The sequence below is a fragment of the Apodemus sylvaticus genome, chromosome 22, assembly GCF_947179515.1.
Source record: "Apodemus sylvaticus chromosome 22, mApoSyl1.1, whole genome shotgun sequence".
Taxonomy (NCBI): Eukaryota; Metazoa; Chordata; class Mammalia; order Rodentia; family Muridae; genus Apodemus; species Apodemus sylvaticus.
Window position 1 is genome coordinate 40,225,472 of NC_067493.1, and position 15,050 is coordinate 40,240,521.

The 15,050-nt window shown below is 49.4% G+C and overlaps 1 protein-coding gene across 1 annotated transcript in view; it reads right to left on the reverse strand.

Annotated features, from left to right (window-relative positions):
• The window catches only part of Adgrd1 (adhesion G protein-coupled receptor D1), a 119,925-nt gene extending 112,297 nt beyond the window's left edge, over nt 1-7,628 (reverse strand). Inside the window, exons 1-2 of the mRNA XM_052168618.1 lie at nt 7,088-7,628; nt 6,967-7,003 (exon numbers count right to left, since the gene is read on the reverse strand). Of these exons, the coding sequence (XP_052024578.1) occupies nt 6,967-7,003; nt 7,088-7,153 (103 nt within the window). The 5' untranslated portion in view covers nt 7,154-7,628. The remainder of the gene's footprint in view (nt 1-6,966; nt 7,004-7,087) is intronic.
• Nucleotides 7,629-15,050: the final 7,422 nt, after the last annotated feature.

Genomic DNA, 15,050 nt, shown 5'->3' on the forward strand with positions numbered 1-15,050 from the left:
GAGGGAAGGGAAGGGAAGGGAGGGAAGGGAAGGGAAGGGAAGGGAAGGGAAGGGAAGGGAAGGGAGGGAAGGGAAGGGAAGAGAAGGGAAGGGAAGAGAGGGAAGGGAAGGGAAGGAAAGGGAAGGGAAGGGAAGGGAGGGGAGGGGAGGGGAGGGGAGGGGAGGGGAAGGGAAGGGAAGGGAAGGGAAGGGAAGGGAAGGAAGAGGAACAGAGGGGAGAGGAGGGGAAAGTGGGGAAAAGGAGGGGAGGAGAAGGGAGGGGAGGGGAGAGGAGAGGTCATATTGCTAGTACATCCTGTTCTCCTACCCTCTGACATGACTTCCTTCACAAAGCACTGTGAAGTCCCACCTTCAGAGACCACAATGGCCTCAGACGTCACTTGGGTGAGTGTTCACGTTACACTCCTGGCTGACAGCTAAAGCACTCCACCTTAATGGGTACCAAATACCTCATCTCTTGAAGTTCAGATGGCTGGCTCTGTTTGCCAGGTTGTGTCTTAATTACTTTACACGTTGCTGGGATAAAACGCCCAGACAGAAGCAATTAATTCCAGGAAGGGTTTCTCCTGGCTCATTTGGAGGCTGCGGGCTCTGAGGCTCTGAGGCAGCTGCTCACAGTTTGTCCAGAGTCAGAAAGCATCGAGAAGGGAAGGCTGGTTCTCAGCTCACTTTCCTCTTTCCGGTGAGTTCATAGGATGGACCCGCCCACGCTTAGTGTCCCAGTTACCTCTATCGACTTGACACAGCCCAGCCTCATCTGAGAGAAAAGCCTCCATTGACTGATTTGTCTAGATCAGATTGGGCATGTCTGTGCGGGAGTGTCTTAACTACTAATTGATATGGGAGAGCCCGGCTCACTGCGGGGCCACACCAGACACACACCCGGCTATAGAAGCTTAACTGAGCATGTGCCAAAGAACAAGCCGGGAACCGGTGTCCTGCGTGGTTTCGGCTCTAATCCCTGCTTGATTTCCAGCTGACTTCCCTCAGTGCTGGACTGTGACCTGGAAGTATAAGCCAGATAAACCTTTCTTCCCTCATATTGCTTTTGATCGGAGTGCTTTATTAGGACAATGGAGATCTAACTGCCACAGAGAGTTCTCCTGCCTCAATTAACCTGATCTAAATAATGCTCCACAGGCCAGAGGCTTGCCTCCTGGCACAGTCTGAATCCTGTCAAGTTGGTGATTACACTTCACAGTTTCCCCCAGTCCCTTTTGTGTTCCCACACAAGTTCCAAGTGCAAGAGAAGAACAGAAGAAGTCCTCCACCACAGCATGAGGGGCTAACCAAGGCCTAACTGCCACTGGCAGCCAGGGAGCAGTGCCGGGCAGTCTCCGGCTGTGAAATGTCAGAACTCGGAAAGACAAAAAATCCAGTCTCCATTTTCAACTTTAGTTTTAAAAACACTCCTAGACTTCTTATTCAATTCATATCAGAAAAAAAACTTGGAAGCAGTAAGAACCTCTATTACACAAAGAACAGCTGTTGAGTCTTCAGAATCCACCTCTGCGTGGTAAGCCACGTGGACTCAGTGAGCTTCCTACCATCTCTAATGAACAAGGCTGCGGCCACTTCTGGGCAGAAAGGCTGGCCAGTGAAGGTATGGAAGTCCCCCCTGCCCCCAAAAAACAAGCCCATGCAAAGGAGATGGGACAAGAGGCTTGAGTCATAATAATACAGTCACTATAGTGTTGGCATGAACCTTGAGACAGGGCGAAGTCCCTGCATTCTCCCCAGTGTCCTCTGACTACATGAATAAAATCTGTCTGCACACAGGAGTCAGGGACAAGGCTACTCCACGAGGAAGCGATGTGGGCCCAGACAAGTCCCGAGAAGGAAGACATTCCCAGGCGCTTAACAAGCCAAGCAGCTGGATATGAGAGCCAGGACAGGGACCAGATCAGTCTACACCGAGCGATGCTCAACTCTGCGCTGAAGCAGGAGGTGCGAGCAAGCAGTGGCAGCCAGCCTCTCGGGCCCCAGAACAGACTAGTGTCACACTGAGGGAAGGCTCGCCGAGAGTCGCCAGGTCTCCCATTTCCCCCATTTGATAAAGTAAAGCTTTTAGTTCTCTTAAAAGAAACTTCTCTTTGCATCAGATGGATGTCCTTACAGACAGCTACAGCTAGACTAGCCCAAACGCATAGAACAAGTAGCTGTGAGTTAAGGATATCTCAGAAGAGGAATAGGAAATTTCCTAGAGCCAGAGTACCAGGAAATGTGCTGTGAGGTTGCGTCTCCTAGAAATGACCGGGAAGCTCCGACCACAATTTCTCTACAGTATGGCTATACAAACAGGACCTGAACAGGAATAACAGCACTAGACACGCCAACATGAAAGGGGAAATCTCACAGGGCCCCCAACCCTAGACACAGGACCACAGGCATCTAAGGAATGCTGGGAGTCTGGTAACTATTCCTTCCCAGAGATGAGCTCCCTCATTTTTGTTCTATTAAGGCAAGGCCTCCCTTGGTGGACCAGGCTGACTATGAACTCAAAATCTGCCTCCGCCTCTGCCTCTGAAGTGCTGATAGGATAGCCATTCACCATTCTGCTGATTCAGGTGTCCCACTTTTGAAAGATAAGTCAGAAATACAGATGTTTTCAATTTGATTTGGAAATTTCCCCAAATGTTAATATTGCCAGGTTTTTTTTTTTTTAATTAAATGCGTGCAGTGTTAATAAGACTCAACCCACAGGTCTCTAAACACCCTACAGGGCGGGATAACACATGGTGCTCAATGTTTCATAAGACAGCCTCATTTTTTGTGTGTGTGGTTGGGGAAGACAATCTATGGCTGTCTTCAAATCACAAAAGTGACAAACCCATCACAATTAGTCACAGGGCTGTCTCAGACTCCCACAGGGATGGCAGGAGCATGACTTCAGGGACGGGAAATAATGGTGTGGAGCAGGCAGAGAGAAGGAAAGAGGAGAAAGGAAAGAAGAGACAGAAGGAGAGGGGGCGACAAAACAGAACAAATAGGAGGAGTGGAGGGAAGGTTTTAGGCTACATCACAATTATAAGCCAATTCTTTGGGATTCATTTTTCATGTGTATCTAATGTTCCCATCAACCCTCTATCAAGTCGGTTTGGGGAGAGAGGCGGGAGGGAGAGAGAAGATGAACACCAGAGCTCAAGGCCTTTATGTCTCTAACAATCTCTCGCCTTCCTAGCCTGGCTCCTATGTGGTCAGCGGCCTCCCTTAGGAAATGCTCCTTTGGACCCTGCTATGGGCAACACCAAAAGCCTCTCTCCAGGGGAAAAGTTGGTCTCTCCCTGCCGGCTAACGTTGGCCTTGGGCACACAAAGCTCATCTCCCTAAATGATGTTGCCTGCTGTCCCTGCTGTCTGGAATACCATTTGCCATGGTTTTTTGTAGCAGCCTCTTTCTAATCGGGGGGGTCTCTGTTCCCCTCATGAAGAGTCCTGACTCCAAGTCCTCATCCTGTTTCCTCACGGTGGTAACCGACATCATGTGTCAACCTGATCTTTGGAGGTGGGGCGGGGAGGGTCCATCTCTTCTGTGTCCTGTGTCTGCTGGGTCAAATTACAACCCTTCTGTGTGTGTGTGTGTGTACGCACGCGTGCATGTGTGTGTGAAATTCAGGTTTTACATTTGCAGACTCCCCTTTTAAATGTTAGTAATTAAAAGCATAACTATATAGGTAGGCTGAATGATAGAATGTAAGAACAACTAAACGGGATATAATTAAACATAAACATAGAATGACCACAGAATATAATTATACACATAAAGTATATTTCTAAATCTAGCATCCTCCAGAAAATCTCTACTTGCTATATTTCCATGTATTTGATATGGAATAAACATTGGGTTTTTTTTTTCTGTTTTTAAATCCATTATGGGGGCTAAAGAGATTGCTCAGTGGTTAAAGTGCTCTCTGCTCTTGCAAAAGGACACAGTTTGATTCCCAGCACCCACATGGCGGTTCACAACCATCTATAACTCCCAGTCCCTGTGGATCTGATACCTTCTTCTGACTTCTTCAGGATCCAGGCATGTATGTGGTGCACAGACATGCATGTAGGCAAAACATAGACACACATGACAGTTTTCTTTTAAAAACCTCCATTGTGAACACATATTTGACTGGTCCTCAAAAGATGGAGAGTGGCATTCCTGGTGTGACTCAGTGGGTTACAGAAGTCCTTCATAAGTCGCCATGTAAATACATGGAATTATAATGACTGTCATTGCCCGCTATGCACACTGGGTAGAGCCTTGAAGCCTGCTGGACTGGATTCAGCAGTCCCGACGGCCTGGACAGAAGCTAGGTAACGACACAGCTTGCTAGTTTTCTCAAGTTTCCAGTCCCTCATTACAAACATCATCTATAAAAGGGCATGTTTATAAACTTTTACAAAGTGGCCGGCAATCTTGGCGAATGCCATTTATGGGCCTGGCTCTACCAACCTCAGAGCTTCCTAGGTCGTCCTGGGGAGCAGAAGGCTGTGAGTCAGGCCCCGAGCTGTAAGAGGGTCTCAGATCAGTGTGGGGGGCCAGCCTCCTCTCTGGATCACCCCCCCCATCTTCCACTCCTGGCTTCCCTATCAAGTGGGAACTTGGTAAATGGTCTCTGAGGTCCCCTTGCAACCACAGCTACTGTAATTCTGTGGCAGTGACAGCCCACGGTCACAGTTCCAGGGAAATTCAGAAGGTGTCAGTGTGCCAAAGGGCCTCACACCATTTTGAGACTTCTAAAACGGAAAGTGCGCTCATGCGATAAATACAAGAATCCAGAAGCTGTCCAGTGACCCGGGATCTGTGTAGACACCTAAACATAAGGAGATGAGAATGCAGTTGGCCTCAGCCAAGAAGCTGTGTGCATGACAGCAGTCCTGTCTATTCACAAACAGGGCATGGAAGATGGTTGGTGCCTGTTTTCTGAGCCCTGCCTTGTGCAGTAGGCAGAGCGTTGGAACCAGGATGAAGAAATATAAGCGCTTAACAGTGCTATCAGGGCCTCCCACACCTGTGTCCATGTGCTTGCTGGTGACCCCTAGAAGTCAGTTCCCCCCAAATCCCTCCAGATGGGATCACCTCATTCCTGTGATTTTGTACTAGCCATTCCAGCTAAGGGCTTGCTGCTGACTGGCAGGTGAGTGTGGGCAGGTGACACTGGGGAGGAGAACCAGGGGTTCTGTGTCCTTCTTAAGCTCCTTTAGGCAACCCAAGGCCTTGGCAAGCGACAACCCTGACTCCAGCTCTCCATGTCTGGACAGTCCCTTGGTTCATATGTCAACCCTGTGCCCGTCAAGGGCTCTCATGGCTGGGAGGCGGGGGTGGAAATGGGCGAGGGGCTACCACCATAGATCAGATTTTCCTAAAATCTTCATTGGGGTTTCTCGTCCATAAGTGGAGAAATCCAACGTGGTCTTGCAGAGCAGGCTGAATATTAGAGAAAATGAGTGTAGCCAAACTCCAAAGTGTAAGAAAGATGGGGGAGGGGCGGGGGAGGGCGTCGAGGGAGCGGATTGGAGAGGATAAAACAAACAAGGAACAGAAATAGAAGGGAGGAAGGAAGGAGGGAAATGAAAGAAAAGGTGAGGGGGAGGCAGGAGAGGAGGAGGGAGAGGGGGGAAGGACAAAGGAAGTACTAGGGATGAGGGTGAGGGTGAGGATGGGGATCTGAAGGAGCACTCTGTGGATAGCGATCCCAGATAACAGGATGCTGAGAGGCACCTGGGCTCCCTGGCCTGGGTTTGAACACCCTTAGGCTATATCTTCTTCTTCTCTGTCAAAGATGCTCAACCAGAAGACATTTGGTTCCACCCGATACCAGGTCAGGAGTGAGGCGTCCGTACAGAACGAGGCTGGCCCCACACCTCTGACACTTATAGAGTCAGAACACTAGCTCCTGTGGAGTGCAGGTGTATACATAGGTAAGTATGTGTAGACATGTATGGTTGTGTGCATGTGTGCAGAAACTAGTCAAAGGCCCAATTCTAGAAAAAGCCCTTGAGGCTTTCTTTTCCCAGACCAGTAGTAGGCACAGTTCTAGATCTGACTGACTGGTGGTGCCGTTCAGTATGGGCAGCCCCCAGTCTCAGCAGGCAAGGAGGGAGAGCTTTCCCTAACACAGCTTCAGGTATGTTCTCCAGACCCATACCCTCTCTGCAGCCCCTCACCGAGTTCGCCGTGTTGGCTCATGAGCACCGGTGGGGCTGGGTTCCCGTTTAGAGGCAGGCTGGTCCAACTGATCAGTTCTGCTGGGAATCCCAGTCTCCCCGAGCTCTGAGTCACTGGCTTCTTTACTCTGACCCACCAGGCTTTTCCAGAAATGGACTAGAAGTTCTTGTCCCTTGCCTCTGAACCTTCAGCAAGAGCCTGAGCCCCGGAAGAACCTGCCACAAGCAGGTGACAAGCCCCTTCCCATCCGTCCCCACTGTAGATGTGGCAACCATCTTGTCCATAACAGGACCATGATCCGTCACTCCAACAAGTGTCACCCTCCTGCTTCTAAAGGGGGAGTCCCAACAGCCAAAGACAAGTGTTCCAATGGTGACCTGCCCCTCCACCCGCTCTGTGCATGTTCAGCACAAGGGGCAAGTGCTACTTGGTGGTGTCCAGGACACACAAGAGGGCAGCTCGCAGCACCATGATGCTGAAGGCACTAGGGAGAGTGCCCATGGTGGTGGCCCTAAGTCGGCACAAGGGTGAAGTTGAAAGAACAGGCAAAAGTGGTTCTACTCCTTAATTAGATGACAACACCTGACCTGGAGCAAGAGGCAGCTGGGACAGAGACCAGCTTTCTCAGCAGCAGCCTGAGGACACTGGTCACACCAGGGCTGTTGTCTCAAAGGACGGAATGCATTTCCTAGGGATGAGGATCCCCACAAGGGGTTAAACAAATAATCCCTGTTATACCCCCAAAGGCAAGGAGAAGAGCAGATAACCATCACAGAGCAGGGATTTGGGGGGCAGTGGTGTGCTTACCTGGATGTTCCTGAGCTCCGGGCTGAGTGCTACACACCTGTAAGGAAAGATCACAGGATGAGTGCCAAGACATTCTCCTGAAGATATGTAACCCCACTGCCTCGGCGGCCTAGAGCGTTACCTGGAAACCGCAGAAGCACCAGAGTAGCCAGACCCAGTAGCAAGGGAATGCTGGAAGATCCTTCATGGTGGGAACCCGGCAGTGGGATTCCCCCACAGCCTGCAGGGAACTTCTCTACCTCCTGTCTCCTGGGAACAAGGACATCTTCATCACAGGTTTCTGGCCACAAAGTCTGTCCCCTAAAGTTTGTGACGTATGGTTGTCTGAAAAGCAGTGGGGATGATTCTCCTCTCCGAACTAGAGTCTTCAGGGACCTGAAGGCTGGATGCAGTGCTGAATTGGAGAAGCACTCCTCCTCGGCTCCACCAGAGTCCCTAAGCCTCTGGCGGCTGCTGGGCAGGCCAGGACCTCTGGGTGCTTACAGGCTCAGGAGTCTGGGTCCTGGGCCTGGGACTGGTGGGCACATGCCTCCTGTCTCAACTCTCCAGCCAGAGCTCAGAGCTCAGCCGGAGCTTAGTGATGTGTGTGCTGCCTTCCTCTGCAGCTGAGCTCCGCCACACCTCGTTGGCCCAGAGTCCAGCTCGTGGCTTTGGGTGGAGAGTCAGAGTGATGTCAGCGGGCCTCAAACTTTGTTCTCCTCTATTTATATCCGTCCCACTCTGGCCTTTCCTGGGTCCTAACACCAGCCTGTTAGGAACAGCTGAGTCTTTTCCAGGACTTTCCCATCAAAAGGTGGCCAGACTGGCCTGGGACTTTAGGCTTGTGCAAGAAACTGTGTGTGTAAGCGTGGGAATGGTTGTGAGGGTGAGACTGTGTGTGAGTTCAGTGATGAGAAAGTAAGTGGGGGGGGAGAAAATGTGTGTGTGCGCGCATGTGTGTGCAAGTATATGTGTAAGAGTATTGGGGTACAAGCAGGTATAGGTATTGAGGGCTAGTAAGCATGGGGGGGTGTAAGGATAGGTGTAAGTGAAAAATGGGGAGGAAGAGGAGGGATGTGACAGTGTGTAAGTGTATGAGCAAGTGTGTGAGGGTGTGAACAAATGTGTGAACAAGTGTGTGAGGGTGTGAGCAAGTGTGTGAGGGTGTGAGCAACTTTGTGAGGGTGTGAGCAAGTGTATGTAGATGTGAGCAAGTGTGTGAAGGTGTGAACAAGTGTGTGAGGGTGTGAGCAAGTATGTGAGGGTATTAGCAAGTACGTGTGTGAAGGTGTGAGCAAGTGTGTGAGGGTGTGAGCAAGTTTGTGAGGGTGTGAGCAAGTGTGTGAGGGTATTAGCAAGTGTGTGAAGGTGTGAGCAAGTGTGTGAGGGTATTAGCAAGTGTGTGAAGGTGTGAGCAAGTGTGTGAGGGTGTGGGCAAGTTTGTGAGGGTGTGAACAAGTGTATGTAGATGTGAGCAAGTATGTGAAGATGTGAGCAAGTGTGTGAGGGTGTGAGCAAGTGTGTGAAGATGTGAGCAAGTGTGTGAAGGTGTGAGCAAGTGTGTGAAGGTGTGAGCAAGTGTGTGAGGGTGTGAGCAAGTGTGTAAGGATGTGAGCAAGTGTGTGAAGATGTGAGCAAGTGTATAAGGGTGCAAGTGTGGGGAAATGTGGGTGTCAAAAGTGTGGGTGGGGTGTGGTTGAGTATGGGCCTACATGTTAAGATATCTCCTGGCTGTGCTTTCATAGTCGCCTTGTGCTTGTAAGTGTGGATGTGCACAAGTGTGTGTGTATAAGAGTGTGGTCCTATAGAAATGGAGGGGTGAGAGTGTATGCATGTGATGTGTGTATGTGTGTGATATGTGTATGTCTGTGATGTGTGTATGCATGTCAAGTGTATATGCATGTCATGTGTATATATGCATGTCATGGGTGTATCGTGTGATGTGGATATGTATATGATGTGTGCATGCGTGTGATGTATGCATATTGTTTGAATGTGTGTGAATGTGGCCATGTATGTAAGTAAGGCACGCATGGATGAGCGTGGGTAGGGATGGTTGTGAGGACCTACATAATAACATGTCTATTCTCATTAGAACCTCAAAGTCTCATAAGTGCGTGGGGGGGGGGGCGTGAGTTTAAAAGCACATACTGCTGTTGCAAAGGACCTGAGTTCAGTTCCCAGCACTCACACAAGGCAGCTCACAACCACCTGTAACTCCGATTCCAGGAGACCCAACCCCCTCTTTGGCCTACTCGGGTGCCTATACACATAAACTCATGCAGCCTCCACACATACACATAAATAAAAATGAGAAACCTTTAAGACAAAATGTTAATAAGCATAGGTGTAGGTGCGGATGGGTGTGTGTGTGGCCGGCTGTGACTCGGTGCCACCGTGTATGTACCGTGGCTCATTCCCACCAGCACCTCAAAATCCCTATCAATATTAAGAAGCATAGGTGTGGAATCCCCCTGGGGCTCCGCTAAGATCTCTGTCTTGTTCAAGCGTGTGAAAACACAGAAAAGGAAACACCCAGGCCTGCCTGTCCAGAGTTGACCATGCTCTCTCTTCAACCTGTCTTGTAGAATTCAAGGGCACCCCCTGGTATTTGATGCCATCCTTAGTCAGACCACCCCCCACTTAAGCACCCAAGCAAGTCAGACTTCCTGTTAGCTGTGCCTCAGTTAGCAGAAGCCAAGACTTGATCCACCTGGCTCCAAATGTTCAAACACGCACGCACGCACGCATGCACACACACACACACACACTCACATAAGCACCCCCACGATTGCCTTTCCCACAGAGTATGTCCAGTAGCACAGCCCCAAGGCACAAAGCTCCATCACCCCAGCCCTCCCCACTTGTGTGCTCTTGGGCAGGGCTGTCTCCCTACAGAATTTCTCCTCTGCAGACTGGAAGGCAGCACCCAGTCAGTGTCCAGGAGCTGGAGACTAACATATAAGGCCCTTAATGCGAGGCTTGGAAGAGAGGTAACACATTCAATAAATGTTCCGATTACTACGATAAAGTGGAAAATAACACCCAATAAACCTGAGCTATCATTATCATCTCAATGCCCCTGACTTTAAATGGGAATTAAGAGTCCTGAGTCCAGCACGCTTCCTAAAGAGACCGGGGAAAAGGGTTTCCAGCTCCTGGATGGGGGAGGGAAAATGGACGTCAAAATGCAAGGTGATTGTAGTAACTCCTGCCTGCTCTGACAACCTCTCTTGTTATCTGGTCACCTCACTACAGAAGGTTCCAGATGGTTCTGTGGATAGCCCTCCTCCCAGAACCAGAGACACTGGACTCTGACCTCCAAGCTGTTTATAATAATGACCTTTAGCATGGTGCCTAGGTACTATTCAGGGAAAAGGGGATTTATAGCTCTCCTCTCTGTTCAAGTCCTCTCTCCCCTTCCCTAGAAGGACTGGAGGGAGGGACCTCAGCCCCATCTGAACCCAAAAGATTAAACAGATTGCTGAGTACAGGCCTTTTTTGTTTCCAAAGCTGAGAATAAAACCAGGAGTTTCTTTTAGTATAAATTTGTCCTTGGATAAAAGCAGACACCAGATTCAATGACAACTGCAAAAACTGGAGAGAAAATACATTTAACAGGACCATCTGCCAGGTATGAGAGCCCCCAGGCCATGGGGTGCTCGCAGAACTTCTGTACCCTCACAGGCTGGAGCCTTGAGCCACGGCCATCCTCTGTGCTTCTGCAATGCTGGTTCTGAAAGCTCAACTGCAGAGAAATGTATAAAGCCAATGAGACAAATAAAAGGTGGAGGTGCTACCTGAGAAGGCAAAACACACCTTTACACTCATCACCCAAGAGATAGAGATAGGCTGGTCTCCAGGAATTGGAAGCCAGCCTGGTCTATATAGAGTTCCAGGTGAGCCAGGACACCGTAGTAACATTTGATCTCAAAGGGGTGTGGGGGAGATGGAGTGGGTGTCACCAGCTGCAGTTCTCCCTGGGGACAGTTCTGTCCCTACTGACTAATCCATGAACTCCAGTGCAGACTGTTGGGCGATGTTTCAATCTATATACACATAGAAAGATTCAACCAAGCTGACTCATTCATCCACCACTAGATCATTTTTTTTTATCATGATTCTATGATGAAAATTTGGAAGGACATGCCGTGTTATTTCTATTACATTTGGTGTGTGTTGGGGTGGGGGTGGGGGGTAGCCGATGACAACTTGTAAGAATCGGTTCTCTCCCACCACGTGGATCCCAGAGATGAAACTCAGTTCATCAGGCTTGGTAGCAAACACCTTTACCCACTGGGCTATCTCACTGACCAACATATTATTTGTACGGTCAGAGTACACTTCATAGATGTCCCATAGGATCCACCCCCAGTCTCCTGAGCCTTTGTACCCAGGGCCAGCATGTCCCTTCCCAGACTTGCCACCTCTGGCCTCTGCTCACTGTGTTGTTCCTGTGGGACTGACTTCCTGGAATACTGTGTACAAGCAATCACCCTGTGGCTGTCTGTGATTCGCTTTACTCAACATAATTTTGGATCCGGATCTGGATCCGGAGTGACGCGTGGGCCTGCCACCCAATAACCGAGTCCTTTTGTGAGCCTCATTCCGTCGCTCCCTTGGGTGGCTCCCAAGTGTCACGCCGACAGGTGGCTTTCAGCCCTTGCCTGCTGTTTTTCTCTCATGGACATTAATCACCACCTGACGCACATTTTTATCTCCAGCATTCACTTCAGGAACCGTCATGCTCTTCTGGCTGAAACGAGCATGAAGCTGGGATTCGTGCTCGCTCTGGGACAGGGCCAAGTAGCTGACATCCAGTATTCAAACAGTACCTTTCGAATGAATGCATGCCCAGTTAACTTAAGGGATGTGTGGGGAAATGTTGTGGTTTAGTAAAAAAAAAAAAAAATGGATTTTATTGAGTGGATGCTAATTAAATATTCAAAATGAGCTTTAAGCTTTGGTGAGGCTCCACTCTGTAAATGTTTACAGGATCATTACAAAGGGGAACTTGCTGGTGACAGTGGGTGAATGAGTCACTCAGGGGTCTGTCTGAGCAGGACAAAGTGCATCCTGAAGGGGCCAGTCTAGGATGGCCAAGGAACTCAGCAGAGAAGTTTCTTTGCTGAGCTCTGTATCCCAAAGTGCATCACCCACCCCCTGTCACGTGCCTTCCACCGGCTGTCCCAGCTGTGTGGGACAGCTAGCTTGTGTGTTTTCTCATATACACTCCCCGCAGATGGACAGATAGAACAACAACACACATTGGTTGCATGCCACACACAGGCAGGAACAGAATAGACAGACCAAAAGGATTGGAGGGTGGAGATTATAAGGGCTGGGGGTGGAGTCTAGAAGGACTGAGGGGTGGAGTCTAGAAGGACTGAGGGGTGGAGTCTAGGACAGAGGGGTGGAGTCTAGAAGGACAGAGGAGTTGAGTTTAGAAGGATTGAGGGGTGGAGTCTAGGAGGGCTGAGGGGTAGAGTCTAGAAGGACAGAGGAGTGGAGTTTAGGATTGAGGGGTGGAGTCTAGAAAGATTGAGAAATATATATATATTCTTCTATGGAATATATAAAATTATGGAATATACTAAGTTCAGGACAAACATACAAACATACCATCATACGATCCTGAAAAACAACACTTGAATTCTATGTATATGCAGAGACAGAGAGAGAGATGCTCACACAGATAGCTGTTCCAGGATGTATGTGGAACTCAGCTGTAGACCGATTGTGTTATATGCACAGGACCCTTGGTGTCATCCCGCAGGAATCCCCCCCAAAGGGAATAAAGGTCACGCTACCTGTAATGATTAGTCTTCATTGTCATCTTGATTGGGTCTTAGGTCACCCAGGAGACACACCTTTGGATGTGAATGGGGGACATTCAGATAGGTGTAGTTATGAAAACTTACCCTGAACACGGGCAACCCTATCCCATGGGCTGGGGTTCCGGACAAAATAAAAGAAAGGAGGCTAAGAAGCCATCCGTGTCCCAGAATCCATTGCTCTCTGCCTCTTGACTACAGCTGGAGTGTGACCAGCTGCTCCAGCTGTTTCCCTGTGCCCCAGCTTGGCCCCACACCTTCACTGCCATGAACTTTCTCAAGCCGAGAGCCAAAACCCTTTGATTCTTAAGTTGTTTCTGTCAAGTATTTGTCACAGCCATGAGAAAGTAACTCAAGCACTCTCAGCAAGTGGTGGTCATTGGTCTGTGGACAATAAGACATAGGCAGAAGTTTCTGACATGGAGGTCTGGACAGGACCTCCAAGGGCGCACATCTTCTTTGCTCTTTTAGAGCCTTCAGACCAGTCCGTTCCCTGGATGGAAGGTGGGAGCCGTGAGGGAGACAGACAGAGTTCTGTGGGTTTGATGATGATGGAGGCTCTCCCTCTCAGGATGGAGAAAATCATGAAGATCCCAGCGAGAGAAGCCCAACCCATGTCCAAAGTCATCTTGGCTCTTCATGACCACACAAAGAGAGAGGAGAGGCAGGAACAGCCAATCTGTCCATCAAAGTCACTCAGACAGACCACCACAGGACAGATGGACTTGAGCAGCAGCTTGGAGATAGCTGTGTAGGGGGAGGGGAGGAGGAGACATAGAACTTGACAGAGACCCCCTAAGAGTTTGACAAGAAACACAGATTGCCCCCCCCCCCCCCCGCAAAGCTATACACGAAGTGTTTGTCTACTTTTGATTTTTTTTCCCCAAGGACTTCAGTAGATGCCCACGAGGAAGGTTAACTATGGGCAGGTGGCAGAAAAAAATGACAGGAGAGCTTTGCAGGAGACCAAGAAAGGCTGGAAACAGGACTCAGAGCACCCAGGCTCTCGTTCTGCCAAAGATGGGCAGAGTTGCTGAAAAGAAAAAACAAAAACAAAAACAAAAAAATGTACCAGTGGCAAAGGGGCACAGGGACACTGAGGCAGGGCTCACACTGTACCCACCTCCAGCCCTATGGGGGGCAGCATTTTGGAGCTAGAGCAAGAATTCAGGGAGATGATGGTACAGAGAGGGTCTGAGCACTGGAAGGAGAGGAGCTGGAGAGCCAGACAGTCCCACCCCAGGCCCGAGGAGTATGGAGCAGGGGGGTGTGAGGCCTGCACTGTTAGGGGTCACCGTAGCAATGGAGCCTCTCAGAACAATGCTCACTTGGCTAGATGAACTTAATGCACATGTGAGCGCATGCTTGGGTGCACACAAGATGCACACGTGCAGACTCTAATGGTCCAGCAGGAACTCAACCCATGTCTGGTGCAAACACTGCTTATCAGGCTTCGCATTCTGTCCAGCTGCTCAGAACCATTCTAATATTATGACACAAAGGCAAGAAAAGAATGAAAAAAAAGAGAGAGAGAGAGAGAGAGAGAAAGCCTGCTGTCAAGACACAAGACAATCAAAACCAAGAGATAGAAAATGTCAAGTGATAGACATGGAGACTAAGCGCTGACAATATCCACCGCCTAACTGGAGTTCTGCAAATGTGGAGATGAAGCCAAGGACCAGGTGAAGTGCCTGCCTGCAAACTGGATGACCCACAGAGCTCACGACTTATCTCCAGCACAGGTAGGGTCACGACCTTGACAGACGTCCCTTAAAACCAACCGAAGCTGAGTACAAAAGGAAAAAGTCTCTTAAAACAGCATGAAACTGAACAGGGGTGGCGAGCTCCTTTAATCCCAGCACTTGGGAGGCAGAGGCAGGGGGATTTCCGAGTTCGAGGCCAGCCCGGTCTACAGAGTGAGTTCCAGGATAGCTAGGGCTACATAGAGAAACCCTGTCTCGAAAAAAAAAAAAAAAACCAAAACAAAAAAACAAAAAAACAGCATTAAAGAACAGGAGCGCAATTCAGATCCTCTAATGGGAGCAGAATTGAAATTCTAGAACAGAGAAAAAGGGACCAAAGGACCTTGGGGGACGTGAGAAGAGAAAATAAGGAAATGTAAGATGGTCAGCCAGACTCAAGGAGAAGCAGACAAGGTAAATATGAGAGAGAGAGAGAGAGAGAGAGAGAGAGAGAGAGAGAGAGAGAGAGAGAGAGAGAGAGAGATACAGAGATACAGAGAGAGAAAGATGGAGAGACAGAGAGAGGCAG